At 42.8% G+C, this 19665-nt stretch overlaps 2 protein-coding genes across 2 annotated transcripts; one reads left to right on the top strand and one right to left on the bottom strand.

Annotated features, from left to right (window-relative positions):
* The first annotated feature begins 5868 nt into the window (after positions 1 to 5868).
* LOC107039051 lies at positions 5869 to 7239 on the top strand. Its single transcript, XM_015258490.1, has one exon. It carries the CDS (start codon positions 5869 to 5871, stop codon positions 7237 to 7239), a length of 1371 nt encoding a protein of 456 aa, XP_015113976.1.
* A 4670-nt stretch (positions 7240 to 11909) lies between these two features.
* Positions 11910 to 13487, bottom strand: LOC107039050. The gene is made up of 2 exons (XM_015258489.1): positions 12156 to 13487; positions 11910 to 12071 (listed from the first exon to the last, which is right to left on the bottom strand). The coding sequence occupies exons 1-2, from the start codon at positions 13485 to 13487 to the stop codon at positions 11910 to 11912; spliced, it is 1494 nt and encodes a 497-aa protein (XP_015113975.1).
* Positions 13488 to 19665: the final 6178 nt, after the last annotated feature.

Raw genomic sequence — 19665 nt, 5'->3', positions numbered from 1 at the left:
TCCTCCCTTTAATTTACAGAGAAAAATCGAACTTAGCCATGCAGTTATGACGGAAAATATTCTGTGCACCGTGGGAGAACAGCAGGATATCCTGACCCGCGTGTTGTCCTCCCTTGGTGCACAATATCCTATTCTTGCTCCAAATATCTCATCTCTTGTGGATAAATTTCTTGGGATCAGAATTTCGAATAATGTGTCAGACAATATTAGATTTTGGTGAAGCGTTCATGACTTGAACATGAACATTTCATGAAGATGTAAGAATTTCTTGGCACAAGAAATCGGTTTTTTCGTATCAGAAGATGACAAAATTTTTCTCTTCGTACAGTACCATAAGTTACAATCATACCAAATTTAGGCTATCTATCTCAGTTTTTTCGAGAGTTATCGTGCCTACACCGATTCCATGACGAAAATAACAAATACCGATTACTACTAATTTATCCTTGGTTATGTGCTTTGGGGCGAGACATGGTATCCTTATGAAAGAAGCTGTTGAATATTCGGCTTAAGGTGCCCTTTTCTAGCCCCTTTTACCCCATTTCTCCGCATGCAAAGCATGCGCGGGGCGCCTACTGAGCAGCGAGAGCTGCGGCTGACGTCATAGCGTTGAAATTTTTCGGCCATCTTGGACGCCCAAAAAATTATCCTCCATTTTATTTGTGTTTGTCGTCATTCTTCCTTATTTTCTGGGGCTCGGAATTCAGGATAAGTGTTGTACAAGTTCCTGTTCCACGAACATGTCATCGTCCAACCGAGAAAGACTTTCTCTGGACCAAAGAGGCTCTGGCTTTGAGGACGCCGATGCATCTGACGACAGTCGATTGAGTATGTTCAGTTACTTCCAATGGCACGGGGTACCGAAAACTCCAACCAACCTGGTCGATTACGAGAAATCTTCGGAGGACGAGCCTCCCTCTTCCAAGAGGCACCGTTCGGATTCTCCAGTTCTCGCCTCTCTTCAAAAACAGGTTAACCTCTATACGTCTTTGTTATTGGAAAAAGCTTCATCGCCTCTGACTGCCAGCTCGCCAACGGCCCCGACAACAGCGGCCAATCCAGCGGCCGTCCATCATCCCTTCCTGTTGTGACGAGGCAGGTTTTAAAGATTATTACTCCTCGTCTATAGTGATTTTTAACTTCCTGAGCCGAAGGGAGGAAGTTATTGTAATGAACCCGCAAATCGAATTTGGAATTTCCATGATTTCTCCACATTTCTCGGCCTCTCGAATCATCCTAAAATTTTTTTGGAGACATGTCTGTATGTGTGTGTGTGTGTGTGTGTGTATGTACGTATGTGACCAAAATGTTGTCCAACGTAATCTTGTGAACAAATGAAGCGATTCGAATTTTTTTTTCAATCGATGCGTTTTGATGTAACTTAGAACTGATTAGATTATAAGATCGATCACCTCAGCGGTTTCTCAGTTATTCGCATAAAACATGTGAAAAAATGACGATTTCTTGGAAATTCAATGATTTCATCCGGAGAAATGATGTCATTCGCATTTTTGTTATTGCAGTCGATGCGTGTTGATGTAACTCGAGGGTGATCAATGTATGAAGAAGATCGTCTCAGCGGTTGGTTAGTTATTCGCATAAAACATGTAGAAAATGACGATTTCGTGAAAATTCAATGATTCTATCCGAAGAGATCTTATCGTTCTCATTTTTTTTTTATTTCAATCGATGCGTGTTCATGTAACATAGGAGTGATCAGTATATGAAGGCGACAGTGGCAATGGTTTATTAGTTATTCGCATGAAATATGTGTAAAAATGACAAAAATTCAAAGATTTTATGCCGAGAAATGATGTGATTATTATCTTTTTTTCAATCTATGAGTGTTAAAAAAAACCTCGAACCGATGAGTATACGAGGACGATTGCCTCAGCAGTTTCTTAGTTATTTGCATAAAACATGTAAAGGAATGACAATCTCTTCAAAATTCATTGTATTCACCTAGAAAAATTACTTCATTCACATTTTACCTAAGGTAACGATGGGATTGGAATTAATTTTGTGTGATCGATGCGTCTCCACATAACTTGATTCTCATTGGATTTTGAGCATAATCGCCTCAGTGGTTGTTGAGTTTTTGAAATAAGACTTTCGAATTTTGCAATTAAAAAAAAGGGAAAGTTGGAAAATTTTAGAGTGGGTTAACTTTGAAGTTACAAAATTTTGAAGTGGGTCAACTTGGAAGTTGCAAATTTTTAAGTGGATCAGCTTCGGAGTTGAGAGAATTTTAAAGCGGGTCAAGTAAAAAGTGGGTTTAACTCAAACTTGATTGAAGTTTGAGTTAAATTGAATTGCAAATGCGTTCTTTGCGAAATCACCCTAAGGGTTATGCCACAATGGATGCAACGCTAAACGCATGCAAGGCATGAAATAACTATCCAACTGTTTTCCGAATATTTCTGACAATGACTAGCGTTGCGTATAGCATGCGCCGCTTTCACTGGGGCATGACCCCAGCGTCAACAAAGACAAATGGTCCGGAAGTTATTGGTTCGACCCGTAATGGGTCACACTCAATTCCACCAACCCCTACCGGTCATACCCCAAAGAGTGAGCGCACGAAGCGCGCGACCGGGCCTGATTTTTTTGTTTAAATGCAGAATAAGAGTAGAAGTCTCTTTTGACTCAGTACGCTAGAGCATATCAAATAGGTCTTCCATTTGTCACGAGATAAAATCCGGAGATTAATTCGCTCGCGCAACTATTATTGATTATTATTTATTATTACTTATTACTTTTGAGGGGAGTCTGTGGTTACTCAATAAGCTAAAGCTTGTAAAGTTGTACTGTGCGATTGTGACGATGTGCAAAATGAGTATGATCCAACAAAATATTGCTGCATCCCGTTAGACTCTAGTATTTCTTCACTAGTATCAAGATCTGACACTTATCCATAAATTCCCCCAAAATTCTCACCTTCAAAAAAAAAAAACAAGAAAAACCATACTTTCCTGAATTACTTTCCTGAAAAATCTTCGCCGTCCGGGCGCACGCAGTACAATGCCCACTTTACCTTTTTGTTATTAGATGTGCTCGTGCTTAATTCAACCTAGATACCTCATTTTTGGGAAGAGGGAATTGTTCAGTAAGACTAAAGAGAGAAAGAAGTTGAGTAACTAAAGATTCCTCTATTCTATAAATTTGATATTTAATTATTCGAGAAAACAAAAATAAATGTAATAAATGCGGATCATCACCCAAAATAATAATCCAATTAAAATAATACTTTCGTTCGCTACGAAAAATAGAAAGAAGAATGAGAATAAAAAATAGAGAAAATCCTAATACAATTTCCCGAAAAACCCGGTCAATCAGATTCTACACAAACCAAAAATAATAATTACTGACCGCTAAATTATGAATTGCTGTCCGAAAACGATAGAGAAGCTCGATGATTATTTTAACAATTCAACCAGTGGTAAATGTACGAAGCGCAGGGCCGTGGCCACCGCATCGGCTTTTCCAATGCCTCTTGAACCACGACGCCAGCCGAGATATATTTGCTCTCTCACTTGGGCCTTCAGAAAACAATTATGAAACAGAAAAGAAAATAGAACCACAAGTTCAAATTATAAGTATCTCAGAAAATTCCCTTATCGCTGTCGGTCAATTCTCCCCAATATTTCACCACGGAATAGCGCATGGATCGCCCGAAAAGATTTAACATCTCTCGCATCGCCATTGCATCGACTTAAATGCCCCACGCGGTCTCAAGATGGAGTCGATTGTCTTCGTAACAACTAACTATTTCTCCTGTCAGCTTCGCTGACAGGAGCTCGGGTGGGCCGAAAATTCTCCCACGCAGACGAATAATCACGGTGCACCAGTAATTACCGCTTTAAACGTGAACACTCACGTTAACCATTCGCTCGGCTCACGCTGTCGGCTGCTGGTGTAGTTCGCTACGTGCTCGCCTGTTGAATACCGCTTCGAAAATTCGCCTGGGTTTGTCGCCTGATTATTTTGCCTGGAGTTCGCCCTAGGAATCGCCAATATATCGTCTTGAAATAGTCATCTGGGAAGCCTTTTCTTCCAAAATCCCCGCCGAGTTCCCCACGTTTAATTTCTGACGAATAAATAGACCCACACGATTATTAGGAATTAAACGATGTACAACGTCTGACGGTAGAGATGGAATAGATGATGAAGGCGGAAATGATTATTGCTCTCTCGATCACATGTATCTTGCTCCATTTCTCTTGGGCCTTGACATCGGCCCTGAATTCAAACGTTTAGCGAAGCCCGGCCTCATTTGCATACTTCACCGGCCACGTGCTGCGGGGTGGCGCCGTCTATTCATCTCAGGTGCACCACTTTGATGTCAGGCGGTATATGACGTCTTTCCGGAGATGTTTGTCGTCTCGTGAATGAGTTTCGGGTATTGGGTGGGCACTAGATTAGGTTGGGTGGACCCCGTAAAATGCTGCGCCCTATTGATGTAATTCAGGCTAGCGGAATATCCAAATCACTCCGTTGACGACATTTTGACAGGTGTGGATAACTCGAACGTGGAAATCTGAAGGTGTGATGCTTTTATGGTATTTTATAAGGCCTCTGGTCATTGTAACTCGTTCCCCAGGACTTGTGATGATCCTCTGCGAACCTTACTGGTCCCTTAGTGATCTAGTATGAGCCGAAACTAGTCATTCATACTGTTCTCTCACAAACATATCATCATTCTTGGTTCTAACCTAACTTCCGGAGTGCCAGGGCATATAAATATTATTCGGATTAAATTATATATTTTCTCCACACACGTCCAATTGAGGAAAATATGAATCCCTTCATCGCACTGTTCAGTCCGTTGGTTCCTCCACCGCCTCCTGTGTACGAAGTGAACCTGTGGTCTGTGAAAATAGAGGTAGATGAAAGACGTTGCCTTCACCCGGCCAACGATTGGCGCCTGAGGGTGCTTTCCGAGCTACAGCGTTTTGGCTCGCCTGAATGGCAAGAGATTAGATATTCCAATGCCCTCAAGACCGTCATCGCTTCGCCAGATTTCACTAGTTTGAAAGTGAATGAGGAACTCTGTCACCTAGAGCAGAAGAAAGAACCCTTGGCTTCATGGGAATGTGTCCTCGGCGGTCTATGCACCGCAACCCTCGAGCAAAGGGAATTGCTGCAGTCGGAGCTCCAGGAAGTTCTGAACTGAATTCATTCCGATTTTTCACGTTCCTCAATACTGGATGGACTGATGGCCTTTGGTCCCAACTATCCCATGGCCAAAGCCTTGGATCAGATTCTTCAGATCATCTGCGGGAAGCGGGCGGAGACCATTCAAGGGTGACGGGATCGTCTCCTCAGGCAACTCTCCGTGAAAACCGCCCAGGCTGTCCTTAGTAAAATTTCACCTCCGCCCGAGTAACTTTTTGGTAAGGAGAACCTACAGCCTTTAATCCTGTCTATGGATGGAACTCAGACTTGGCTAAGTGTGCCTTCCTACATCTCGTCGGGCAAAGCTACTTCCAGGAGGGGATCTTCCAATCAAAGATTTTCCATTCAGCCCTTTCGTGGGGGCTTCACACCAGCGTTCTATCAGAGGAATTCCTCCGGCTCGCAGCAGAATTTCCGGCAGCAATAGTCCCGTCTTCAACCCAGAGTTAAAAAGGAGCCCAAAGAAAAATCTGAGGACTTCTCCCGTCAAAAAGGTAAATAACTCTTCAGTTCCTCAGGCCTTCATCGGTGGTAGGTGAGGCGGGTTTTCGAGACAAGTGGAAAGGCTTGGAGCTTGGAGCTCCTCCATACATTCTCAGTCTCATTTCGGTTACCAGAAACCCGTTGGTCTCGGAACCCACTCTAATCGGCACCTGGTGACATTCCCGCTCCTTTACAAAGCCTTCACCAGATATGTTCAAACAAATAGAGCTTCTGAAGCTTCAGGGGGTTTTGGAACACCCAAAAAGAGAAGGCCCGAGCTTCATATCAAGAGTTTTTCTAGTGATCAAGAGGAACGGCGACTTTCGACCCATCTTCGACTTGAGAGATTTAAACGCCCACGTCCAAATCAAGAAGTTTCAATTAATTTCTCACCATCATATTCCAGAATTTCTTCAAGGTTACGACTTCATGACCAGAATCGACATCTCCCAAGGGTACGTTCACGTGCTAATCGCGGAATCACACAGGCAGTTCGTTCTCTTGGTCTACAACGAGGAGCTGCTTCAGATGACGAGCTTGCCCTGCAGTCTCTCATCTGCACCCCACACCTTCGCTATGATATCGAACTGGGTTGCAGAGATTTTTCGATTGCGAGGTATGAGGGTGATCGTTTATCTGGACGACTTTCTCTTGGCCTGCCAGAGCCATTCCAGACTAGTTTCCCAAACTCAGGGGACAGTCGATCTTCTAACTCACCTCGGTTGGATAGTCAACCTCGACAAGTGCAGCTTATCCTCGAACCAGAGGACAGATTTTCTGGGGTTCACCTGGGACACCCAGCTGAACCAGGTCAGCCTTCCGGAAAAGGGGATTTCACAGATCGAAACCATCATCAGTAGCCTCCGTTTATCCAGGAAAGCCAGCCTCAAGCAGACCCAGTGCCTCTTGGATTCTCTAAATTTCGCGAACTTCGCAGTTCATAGGGGGCGGCTCCACTGTCGTCACACGCAGAGATTCTTGACGGAGTTCAGGCAGAAACGCCAGAGGAAGACTCTCCAGATCCCCAGATCAGTCGACTCGGAACTCGGCTGGTGCCTCAGTGCAATGAAGTCCAGTTCAGATCTTCACAAGAGGAAAATAATGGATTCCTTGACGACGGATGGCGTAGGCACCGGCTGGGGAGCACAGCTGAATTCGACCCTCATCTCGGGGGACTGGTCGGAATACCAAAAAAGGTGGCATTCGAATCGCAAGGAAATGTTCGCGGTTTATGCCGTGATCAAACAGGAGTCGGAGTCTCTCCGAGGCTCTCACATACTGCAACAGACGGAAAGCCGAACTCTCAGCACGTACGTCCGGAAAGAGGGCCGAATGAAATCTCTAGATCTTCTGAACCTCACCTACAAACTGTCCGAGCGGATCGATGATCTCCAAATTGAAATATCGGATACATACCTCCTATTTAGCGAATCGTCTATCGCGGAAGGGATCTCCCCCGGAGTGGCAGTTGCTGCCACCGGCAACGAGCAAGGTGTTGAAGAAGTGGGGTCTTCCAGATGTCGATCTGTTCGCTTCAAACTGATCCGCCATCGTACACCCGTAGGTTTCCATGGAGTCTAGAAACTCCTGCACTTTATTTACAGATGCTTTCAGTCGCCCCTCACATTTAAATCTGGCCTGGGCCTTCCCTCCTCCTTGCATCTTTCTTCGGGTACTCGCTCACGTGAACAGTTGCGCGGGAGAGATTCTGTTAGTGGCTTCGAAATTTGACCAGACTTTTTGAATGCCGGACCTGGAGCTCCGCAGCAAAGGTCCTCCATTGACGATCGACAACCTGGCAGAACTACTAGTGGACTTAAAGACTCAGCTTCTTCCCCCGAAGATGGACCGCCTTCGTCTCCAAGTGTGGAATGTTAGATGTTGAACTAGCTAGTCCAGGATTCGACCCCCGAGCGGAAGAGATTAGTAATTAACAGCTGGCGCTCTTCCACCTTGGAAACTTACAAAGTTCCAATTCGTCGCTGGCTCAAGTGATGCCGTAGTAACAACATCGATACAGGTCAATCTCGGGATCACAACGTGGCCAGATTTCTGGCAAATCTCTTCCTCATGGAAAATCTATCTGATAGTACGATTTTAGTACACAAGTCCGCAATTTCCACCTTTTGCTCTGAAAAATCTCCCACTTCAATTTCATCAGATTTCCTGGTTCGACAGATCTTCAAAGCAATATGGGTTGCCAGACCTGGAGTGATCAAGACGCCCATTTGGGATGCCCAGCTGCTCTTGGACTGGCTGAATACCCCAGCTCTTCAATTATGTTTCTTCGAGCTCTTCCGAAGCATAGCAGCAGTGCTCCTTTTGACCTCAGGCCATCGAATCCCCGCCTTAAAGCTGCTAAGAATTTCCAAAGACTCCCTGTTTTATGATAGAAAGGAGTTGACTTTATGGCCTGCATTCGGGTCCAAGACGGATCGTAACCAGTTTCGTCAGTCAGGGTGGTGTTTATCCAGGCACCCCAATATTCGTCTGTGCCCAGTAACTTCGATCATGGCCATGCTGTAGAGGTTATAGGAGAGACGGGCTATGCAAAACCTTGATGAACTCTTCATCACCATTGTGGGCCCGATCAAATCCGCCTCCAAGGCGATTATCTCCGGCTGGAATCACTCAGTTCTCAGAGACGCTGGCATTGCCGCTCCGCCGGGTAGTGTCCGCTCGGCAGTAGCCTCACACAGCTGGCTTGACAACCTGCCCGTCGAAAAAATTCTGGCACGCGGAAACTGGAGATATGCCGAGAGGTTTCGCAAACATTATTGTCGTCGTGTCTCCACCAAGGAGAGTTCAAACAGAGCGTTTGCTAGTTTTAAGCCTGTTTGAAACCAAAGTACTTGACTGTGCTTAGTTTGAAAAAAAAAAAAAAGTTCTATTTATATGTATCTCTATATTCTACCATATATATGATTGCACATTCTGTCTTGGTAAGCCTCTGCTCTCTTTTCTATGGCTGACCTCACCCAATATCATATAGCATTGATCGGGGCTCCAGTAGAAAACAAACAAATCTCTCATAAGGATGCCCTGTCTCGGCCCAAAGTACATAATACTAGTGTTTTGTACTCCAACAAAACACTTGTTATGCGCGGAGGCCGACACACGGCATCCGAGCAAGTAAACTGCTGGCTGACAATTTCTATGACGTTAGCCGCAGCTCTAGCTGCTCAGCAGGCGCTCCGCGCATGCTCCACACGCGGAGATGTGGGGTAAAAGGGGCCAAAAGGGGGCACCTTAGGCCGAATCTTCAACAGCTTCTCTCATGAGGATGCTGTGTTTCGGCCTCCGCACATAACCAGTGTTTTGTTGGAGTTCAAAACACTAATATTGATTCTTGAGTGGTCGCACAATATGGGAATCGCAGCGTTTTTTCAATTTTTTTCCCACATGAAAATCCCGTTACTTAAAAAATTTAGAAAAATTTGTATTTCTATTTACAACTAAATTGAAAGCATTGACAATTTTTTTGGTCCATGCTCGCACCAATCAATTATTGAAATTGTTTGAAAACTCGACTCATAGAAAATCCCTGTGTTTAACCTCTGAATGTCAAAAATTTGTACCTAATGAGATTGAATTTTAGGATTATCGGTCGACTATCTTTTTCAATATCCCTTTTTCCTACTGACAGAAGGTTCGAAATTACCCGTAAACTACAAATAAATTATTTTTTCCAATTTTTTTCTCACAAAATCGCAAAATACACGGGGCTGCGAATCGCCCACCAGGCAAACAGTAACGTTCGGTGGAGAGCGCGACTACTCAAGGGTTAAGAAGGAATATTATGACTTAATTTGATAGATATTAGGTGTATAACTTAATTTTTTCTTTTTTTTATCAAAAAATATGTCACATTATGAAATATATGAATACTAGATCAATCTTCGAAATATCGTCCATCGTTTTCGTTTTCATCGTTTTCACTGAATGGCCTCTTCTCATCAAGTACCTCGCTCAATTTATTCAATTGTCAATTGTAGCGTTCTGCAGTAACTCTCTGACCTGTTTCCAAAAGTTCGTAATAGAATACACCCTTCATATCCCACCAGATGCAGAGGAGAACTTTTTTCAAGTGAATTTTTTGTTGGGAAATGGATATCGATGGTTGTTCGGGATCCACCCATGACTTTTTGCGTTTGCGATTAACAAAACATATCCATTTTTCATCCCCGACACAATATTTGACGAAAATTTTTTCTTTTGGCACTTGACGAGCAGCGAAAGACAAGTGTTCATGCGTTGACCGAAATTATGTTCGGTCAGTTCGTGTGAACCCTTTCTACCTTTTGTATTTTTCCCATTGCGTGTAATCGTTTAGAGACTGCGGCTTGAGTAGCTCCTACCTGAACTGCATGTTCTTTTTGGGGTTCCGTTGAGTCTTTGTCGAGTAATTTTTGCAATTCAGCATCTTCTAATTTCAGAGACTGTTCAGGACGTTCCCGGTTACTAAGATCGAAATCGTTATTTTTAAAGCGTCTATACCAATATTTACACGTATCATAAGACACAATATTACTTCCGAGAGTAGATCAAATCGAATTGCGGGCTTCAATGGCTTTTGTTTCTTGTTGGAACTCGTAGAGACTACAGAGCCGAATGTGCTGCGTATCGGTCGCGATCGTGTATAGTACTATCTTGTGAAGTTATACAGCTCTTCCAGACCTGGCAGATAGCGTATTAAAAACTATAATGTTCACTCTTCAAAATCGTAAATGAGTGCCTAAATATTCAAATTTTAAATAAGACACCGCACTCAATGAAAGAAACGAGAAAAATTTAGGTAAACCTAATATTATCATAAGAAATATTTGGGTGTCAGAAAAATTCAATTCAGTCACGTACTTTTTGAGTTATTGAGCAAAAAAATTTTGAGAAATTACTGTATCTCAAAAACTACTTAACCGATTGAGCTGAAATTTGGTCCAGATGTGCTCCTAAATGATGCTAATTATTTAACAGAATTTCAAATTTATATCATCGACTTTACTACTTTTTTCGTGAACATTTATAAAAAAATACACACACATTTACACACACACATGTTCTAAAAACATTATATCTTGATGTTTTATGACGTTCTACATCATTGCCAAATAAAATTAGAAGATCATAAAAGTCGATAATTACAAAGCTTTTATCCGAAAACAAACGCATAGAAAAAATATATTTGAATTGAGTATGAAATATACTTGAATCAAGTATATTATATACTTGCTTCAAAAATATTATTCGTGATTCGAGAAAAAAATATACTTGATTTAAGTCTATTATTCTTAATTTCCTTATATTTTATACTCAATTGGGCGATGGGTATTTCCATTCGGAGATGATTGTTTTGTATCAGGACGGGTTATAGCAGGCACACTTCAGCCTAATATAAGAGTCAGGGACTAAGTGTCAGAACATAAGTGTAAAAAGTGGAGGTTAAAAGACGAGGGTCTGAATATTAGGGTAAGCCGGTGGCTTGGCGCAGTGGGTAAGTTCGTTGCCTCAATATCAATTGAAAACGAATCAATTCCAAAATCGGCTTGAACCGTTTTGCTGCTACGCTACTGAAGTGAAACATAAGGCCAATTGTAATTTGTACCAAATTTGAGTTCAAAAAGCTCCAAAAAAATTTTTGTAACGACCTATTTGTGACTCTCGATTCATTCTACAAAAAAGTTTATGAGAAAACAATGGATATCTGCGTTAGATTCCGAGAAATTCATTGAAAACTGACCAATAGTAAAATCGGCTTAAATCGTTTTACCGCTCCTCTATTGGAATGGAACGCAGATTATGATGGAATCCCGAAGCTAAGTAGATTCCTATGTAAATTTTCTCTTTCAACAAATTCAGATTCAGGAAACCTCGAAGGAATCGAATGAATCAAAGAATATGGCTCAATTAGAGGGCAATCATTGTAAATCAAATCCTTGATTCTCAGAAATTAATAATTTCAAATTATAGATTGATTTTTTCCATTAAAATTACCAAGTTGGTTTCATACTTCTTTGTAAAAATCAGGCAAGCTCAGCAAATGAGGGGAAGGAACCAGCGAAATCATCAGGAGAGTTGAATTATCAGAAGTTTCAAATGGAAGGGATGAGCAAAATGATTGAAAGTATCGTATAGGCCAAAGTGAGCGCGATGAGCCATTGGACTAAATTAATACTTCTGGCGTGTGTAGGCTAGGGTGAGTTCAGTTCCTCCATGGAGTGTCCTTCGGTGAGCTTCTTCGATGACCAATGTTGTTAAACGAGATTGACGAGGCAGGATAATGGGTGAATCTCGTCAGGCTCTAGTTGAGAATTCTCATGGCGGCCACCTAGCCTGATGATGCTCTCATTGTCTAGAGTTGGAGTCAGCTTTGCTAGTGGATGACTCCGTGGTATTTGATGGTCTCTCTCAAGTAGCTTGTGAACAGATGCAAAATATTGATATTGCGTAATTTTTACCCAAAACAGTCTGGCTTCGTTGAGTTCTCTAGAGGTTAGGACCGGTGTTTGAGGGACTGGCTGTCTTCTGAACCTGTCGATGGCTCGGTTCAAGGTGGCTGTTACTTGGAGGACCTTGGCTAGTGTTGAGTATCTGTTGAGGAGCTCTGCTATGGCGTTGACCTTGATAGATGTCTGATGTGATGGAGTTGGCCTTGCTTCTGTTGATGCTTTGGCTGGAGAGTTAATTAGTGATACTGGCCAGTTTTCAGGTTCCTGATTTATCCACTCAGGACCTGACCACCATAGCTGATGCTCTGCGAGCTCCTGTGGTGGTAGTCCTCTGGATGCACAGTCAGCTGGGTTTTCCTTATCGCTGATGTGCCTCCAGGTAGTGTCTGGAAGGAATTCCTGGATCTTGATGACTCGGTTTTGGATGAAATCCTTCCATCTCGATGGGTGATTCTTGATCCAAGCTAGGGCTACACTTGAATCAGACCATAGATACGTGTCTACTACGTTGAGTTCCAGCAAATGCTGAGTTGCAACTACTAGTTGGATAAGCATGAGTGCTGCTGTTAGCTCGAGTCGAGGGATGGTCATGCGCTTGATGGGAGCTATTTTTATTTTAGCGCATACCATTACCGTTGATGCCGGCTCATTGATTTGCTTGATGCAGATATACACCACTGCGCCCATAGCTGCTGTTGATGCATCTGCAAACCCGTGGATCTGGATGCTCGATGTCTCCGATGAAAGTCTCAGCCACCTTGGCACTGAGACGAGATTCAGTTTGTTGAGGTTCTCTCTGAAGTTCGTCCATTGATCTTCATACTCCTTTGGAAGTGGTGTATCCCAAGTGAGTGAGGTGATTGTTGCTGACTCAAACTGCTTTGATTTAAATCGAAATGTATCGGACGATTGATGCCAATATAATCCGAGCACTTTGGTGATGGGCTCCTCGAACTGGATGATTGCCTTGCTCGTTGAGATTCCCAATTCCTCTAATACGTGTGGGCAATTACTGCTCCACTTTTGTAGAACGAAACCACCTGCTTGACAGAGCCCTTGTAACTGCCATGCGATTTCTTTGCGGTGATCTTCTGTATCAGCTCCGCCGTAGATATCGTCGACGTAACGACCTTTGGTGAGTGTCTCCACGGCTGCTGGATATTGATGTCCTTCATCCTCTGCCAATTGTTGGAGAACTCGTAGAGATAGCCATGGAGAACAATTGAGACCGTAGGTGACTGTGGTCAGTTGGTAGGTGATCTGCTGCTGATTTTCATTGTGCACAGAATTCTCTGGAGATCCCAGTTGTCTTGATGCACTCGAATCTGTCTGAACATCTTGACTATGTCTGTTCCGAAGACAATTCTGTGTTTTCTGAGCCATGTTAATACGTTCATGGTATTAACTTGTAGTTTCTCACCCGGATAGAGGATATCATTGAGAGATAATCCTGATGAGCTAGGACTTGAGCCGTTGAAGACGACTCTCAACTTGGGGGGTGCGTCTTCTCTCAGAACCCCGTGATGCGGTAGATAGTATGCAGTGACGGGTTCTGCTCCTTCTGGTGCTTTGCGCATGTGTCCCAGTGCCTCATACTCGTTGATGAATTCTCTGTACAGCTGGGAATATGATTCGTCTGTCTGGAGACGACGTGCAACTAATTGGAGTTGACGTGAGGCCTTGAATTTAGACTCTCCGAGCGCCGTTGGTGAGGTCCGTAGAGGAAGTCTGACGATGTGGCGCCCAGTGTCATCTCTGGTATGTGTGGACTTGAGGAATTTGTCACACTCGATTTCATCTGGTGATAGCTCTGCTGATGAGTTGGAATTTTTTGGTAATTCCTCCTGGTGCCAAAATCTTTGAAGAAGCTCTTGTAGTTGCTCATTTGAAGATTCCTTTACGGCCGATAGAGAAACCTTCGGTAAACAACCACTGCATTCGATTGGACCTGATAGTATCCAATCAAATATTGTTTGTTGGCCAACTAATTGAGTGTTTCTGGACCTGACGACTCTGCTTTTGATGATTTGCCCCTATNGCACTGAGACGAGATTCAGTTTGTTGAGGTTCTCTCTGAAGTTCGTCCATTGATCTTCATACTCCTTTGGAAGTGGTGTATCCCAAGTGAGTGAGGTGATTGTTGCTGACTCAAACTGCTTTGATTTAAATCGAAATGTATCGGACGATTGATGCCAATATAATCCGAGCACTTTGGTGATGGGCTCCTCGAACTGGATGATTGCCTTGCTCGTTGAGATTCCCAATTCCTCTAATACGTGTGGGCAATTACTGCTCCACTTTTGTAGAACGAAACCACCTGCTTGACAGAGCCCTTGTAACTGCCATGCGATTTCTTTGCGGTGATCTTCTGTATCAGCTCCGCCGTAGATATCGTCGACGTAACGACCTTTGGTGAGTGTCTCCACGGCTGCTGGATATTGATGTCCTTCATCCTCTGCCAATTGTTGGAGAACTCGTAGAGATAGCCATGGAGAACAATTGAGACCGTAGGTGACTGTGGTCAGTTGGTAGGTGATCTGCTGCTGATTTTCATTGTGCACAGAATTCTCTGGAGATCCCAGTTGTCTTGATGCACTCGAATCTGTCTGAACATCTTGACTATGTCTGTTCCGAAGACAATTCTGTGTTTTCTGAGCCATGTTAATACGTTCATGGTATTAACTTGTAGTTTCTCACCCGGATAGAGGATATCATTGAGAGATAATCCTGATGAGCTAGGACTTGAGCCGTTGAAGACGACTCTCAACTTGGGGGGTGCGTCTTCTCTCAGAACCCCGTGATGCGGTAGATAGTATGCAGTGACGGGTTCTGCTCCTTCTGGTGCTTTGCGCATGTGTCCCAGTGCCTCATACTCGTTGATGAATTCTCTGTACAGCTGGGAATATGATTCGTCTGTCTGGAGACGACGTGCAACTAATTGGAGTTGACGTGAGGCCTTGAATTTAGACTCTCCGAGCGCCGTTGGTGAGGTCCGTAGAGGAAGTCTGACGATGTGGCGCCCAGTGTCATCTCTGGTATGTGTAGACTTGAGGAATTTGTCACACTCGATTTCATCTGGTGATAGCTCTGCTGATGAGTTGGAATTTTTTGGTAATTCCTCCTGGTGCCAAAATCTTTGAAGAAGCTCTTGTAGTTGCTCATTTGAAGATTCCTTTACGGCCGATAGAGAAACCTTCGGTAAACAACCACTGCATTCGATTGGACCTGATAGTATCCAATCAAATATTGTTTGTTGGCCAACTAATTGAGTGTTTCTGGACCTGACGACTCTGCTTTTGATGATTTGCCCCTATCTGTCAGCCCCTATGATGATGTCTATTGGACCAGGTTTTAGATAATCTGGATCGGCTATTTGAAGACCTTGTAGAGGGTCGATCCATGTTGGTGAGCACGAGAATGACGGTAGGGTGACGGTGAGTTTCTTGAGTGTGTGAGCATTGATTTGCACTTGCTGTGATCCATCGACTGCTTGAAGCAGTACTGATACTGCTCCTCTCGTGTGACGTGAGTTGGTGTCTCCTATTCCGACTAACTCTATTTTTGATGATCTTCGTAAGAGTTGTAGTTGACGTACTAGTTCCTCAGAGATAAATGTTAACTGTGAGCCTTGATCGATGAGCACTCTGGCTTTGAGAAGGAAGTCCTTTGGAGATTGTGCTCGTACTTGGGCGGTTGCTAGAAGTACATATTTTGTTGATGAGCTGCTAAATGATGACTGCTCTGCTCGATGATTGGCTTCTTGGTGATTTGATCTTTGATGACAGGCGCTGTTGAAGTACTGATCGCCTGATTGGTGATGAGTTGTGTTGGTGATGCTCTGGATAACTCAGGCCAGCTCGTTCCTGGTTTGACCGTCTGTGGATTTTCTCCTCTTTTTTGGTCCACTGGAGCTGCCTGCTCTCCTTGGACAAGCCTGTCATAGTGATCAGCTGATCGCTCGTTTCAAGGGCTGTCACTGCATTGGCGTTGAGGTTCTCCGCACTTGCCTTGGTGATCTTCGGGAGTTTAAGGATCCTGTTGAACAGTGCTTGAGCAATGAGTCTGGAATCCTCATATTTCCTCACTAGCTTCTGCCAAGCCTTCTCATAATTCTCATCGGTCACCGTGAATGTGTCGATGAGATTTGCTGCCTATCCCTTGAGAGCCTCCTTCAGGCGTACTAGCTTTTGCACTGGGGTTGAGTCATCTTTTCCCACCAGTGACTGGAAAAGGTCGCTGAACTGCTTCAGAATATTTTCCTTCGAATGGTTTCAGTCCAATTCTCTTGAGTTGATTGGCTTGACCTGATGTTGTTGATGTACTCGTTGATTCCCTCTTCTTGATGATTCCCTTGAGCTGGCAGATGAGTTTGAGGCAGGTCTTCTTCAGCGTTGAAGCCCTCTGATAGGTGCTCTGAATAATATGTTGATGAGTTATCAGGAGGTTCTCGCTGAGTTTGTCTTGGATGATGAGAAATTCATTCCATTCTACTTCGATGATTTTCTCCTGGCCGTCCAACTCCTCGACTGTGAGACCGCTAATGTTCTCGACTGACTGCAACAATTCTTANGAATGTGTCGATGAGATTTGCTGCCTATCCCTTGAGAGCCTCCTTCAGGCGTACTAGCTTTTGCACTGGGGTTGAGTCATCTTTTCCCACCAGTGACTGGAAAAGGTCGCTGAACTGCTTCAGAGTATTTTCCTTCGAATGGTTTCAGTCCAATTCTCTTGAGTTGATTGGCTTGACCTGATGTTGTTGATGTACTCGTTGATTCCCTCTTCTTGATGATTCCCTTGAGCTGGCAGATGAGTTTGAGGCAGGTCTTCTTCAGCGTTGAAGCCCTCTGATAGGTGCTCTGAATAATATGTTGATGAGTTATCAGGAGGTTCTCGCTGAGTTTGTCTTGGATGATGAGAAATTCATTCCATTCTACTTCGATGATTTTCTCCTGGCCGTCCAACTCCTCGACTGTGAGACCGCTAATGTTCTCGACTGACTGCAACAATTCTTAATAAATATCATTACGTGAATTTACCTTGAAGTCCAGTTTATTTGTTTGGAACTTCTGAGTCTCTGTGAGTTCGCCTATTGCAGTTCCCCCTATACATTGATTGTGTCTTAAATCCGCGTCTGACATGGTGGTCGCCTCTGTTCTGGGTGAGGTAACTTATCGATAACAGGTAGATACCGACTGATGTTGACTTGGTGCCCACTGTTGATAAGGTAGGGCACGTTATTAGGTGAGGGCGCTCTTCCAACTGCCTGTTGGTTTTCGCGTTGCGCGCGCGGCTTGGGCCTCGCCTAGTCCCGACGGATACCGAGGTTTTCCAACGTTACACAGCACTAGAGGTCGAAGTGTCACTACCGGTGTTTACAATACCGAACTTCAACTGTAAACACTAGGCACAATACTCTGCACTGTTGATTGCCTTGACTTGTCCATAGATTTGCTCATGTGAAACCCGAAAGTCCGTTACACACGAGGCGTCCCTTTTATTCTAGAAATTTCCACTCACTCTCACGTACTTTCTCCCAATCCGGTTTGAAGGACCATTTGTTCGAGATTGAAGCTAAATTGAGATGCCGGTTGGAGAAAAATGGAATTGTGGAAGGAGGTGGAAAATTAAAACACGCGGAATTATAAAACCACACTGTTGATGTACTTTCTTGTGGAATAATCTACGCGTCTTGATAAATTAATAATGTTACACTATTGATTTGCACTGCACTTGAGATTCTCTCGATATTGAACTTGATGATTGACTCAAAATAATTGATAGTTAACTCGGAATTAATTGATAATTGAATTAAATAAAATAGAGACGCTGTACGAAGCGCTAGACTCAAATATATCGCGTTGATGTACTCCGATGATGTACTCGATTGACCGGTTACGGCGATACAATACCGTAATTAGAGTGACTCTCTCGGTGGCTAGAACGATACTACTGACTTTTTCAGCGATTTTCTTCGTAGCTGACCGTGACCCCGAAGGGTCCCGAAGTTTCTCGACATTTTCGTTGAGCCCGGTGACCGTTTGACTAGTTTGAATAGCTGAATTTCAAACAAGGTCGTTACGAAAATTTTGCTATCTCTCTTAGATTCGGAAATATTGCCTGGAAACTCAGCTAAGAACTCAGTCAACTCAAATCGTTTTGTTGCATTGCCAGCGATTTTGCCCAACAGTTGCTCTCTTTCAAAAGTATAATGTGCCACACTACTAGATTGAACATAGTGATCAATTAACACATCTGTAGGGATGATTAACGGAAGGATTTCCATGATAAAACGCAAAAATTTGACGTTTTTATTCTTTTTCAAATGCGTTGCAGGTGGAATTTTCGAACTTTTTTTTCCTCAAAATGTGGGGAATTGAGGCTAGAATCTCGTCAATTTTTGTCAAAGTGGTAGAAAAATCTTTACCTATGAGAATGATTAAAAAAAAAAAGAAGTGTCGATCAAAAATATTATTTAACAATTAAAAATCAATTAAAAATTTTTCCCTTCCATCTTGATATTTTTTTTCAATTTTTTAGAATTTTTTCAAATTTTCAAGTATCTTTAAAGTACTCGAGAAAAAAAAAACAGTTTTTTAAGTATAAAAAATCAGGGGAACGATATAATGATCTGAAATTTTACACAGAATTGTTTTTTTGGGTGGTAAATATGTGAAAAAATAGCCGCCTTGAAATTCGCTGGGGGCAGATTCACCATGCTTATCCGGCTAGACCCTTTGGGTCGGGGAGGCAAGGGGGGGGGGTGTGCATGGAGAATTCACAACCAAAAAAATTGAGTCTGTGAGTTTACTCATCTGAAGTAACCATCCCCTAATTGAGTATAAAATATACTGGAATCAAGAATAATATACTTCAATCAAGTATATTTTATACTCACTTCAAGTATATTTTTCTTCCATGGAGGAGTGAAGTCGAGGCTAAAAATCTTGAATTTAGTTGAATAATTGGCATTGTTCGGGAGCACATCTGGACGAAATTTCAGCTCAATCGATCACGGAGTTTTTGAGATACATCAATTTCCCGAAAATATTTTTTTCTCAATATCTCAAAAAGGACGCGACTGAATTGAATTTTATAACGTCAAAATATTCTCTTTGATAATATTTATTGAATCGAGTCATAATATGTCTACTTAACTAATGATTACTCCGTCGTAATCGGCATTTTTCATTTTTTGGATAAAATCGATGTAGGCATAATAACTCTCGCAAAAATTGAGATAGAAAGCTGTAACTTGATACAATTATAACTCTTATATTAGGTGTGTGAATATGACTCTGCCCTTTCCCAACAGATGTCATTTTTAGTATTGCTTACGTGCACTAATAAATGGCAACACTTGTATTCGATAGTACTTTATGTCAGCTGTCAAACGCACTACGTGACATTTGGTAGAAATGTAAGCAACAAGTGTTTTTACCTCCATGACTGTTATTACACTATTATATTGCAAAGAAAAGTGTAGCCGAAACTCATCGTTTGCTTGTGGAGATTTACGGTGAGCATGCTCCATCTAATACAACTTGCAAAGAATGGTTTCGAC

Source organism: Diachasma alloeum, unplaced genomic scaffold, assembly GCF_001412515.2.
Source record: "Diachasma alloeum isolate Michigan unplaced genomic scaffold, Dall2.0 Dall_scaffold_00290, whole genome shotgun sequence".
Taxonomy (NCBI): domain Eukaryota; kingdom Metazoa; phylum Arthropoda; class Insecta; order Hymenoptera; family Braconidae; genus Diachasma; species Diachasma alloeum.
This window is presented reverse-complemented; position numbering and strand designations above follow the sequence as displayed.

What these genes read in the sequence shown, in the direction of transcription:
- LOC107039051 (XM_015258490.1), top strand. Translation starts at nt 5,869, where the DNA reads ATGTTCAAACAAATAGAGCTTCTGAAGCTTCAGGGGGTTTTGGAACAC.
- LOC107039050 (XM_015258489.1), bottom strand. Translation starts at nt 13,487, where the DNA reads ATGGCTCAGAAAACACAGAATTGTCTTCGGAACAGACATAGTCAAGAT. An exon ending in AGCCAGTCCCTCAAACACCG is followed by an intron (nt 12,072 to 12,155) that starts GTCCTAACCTCT and finishes TCTGTTCACAAG; the next exon opens with CTACTTGAGAGAGACCATCA.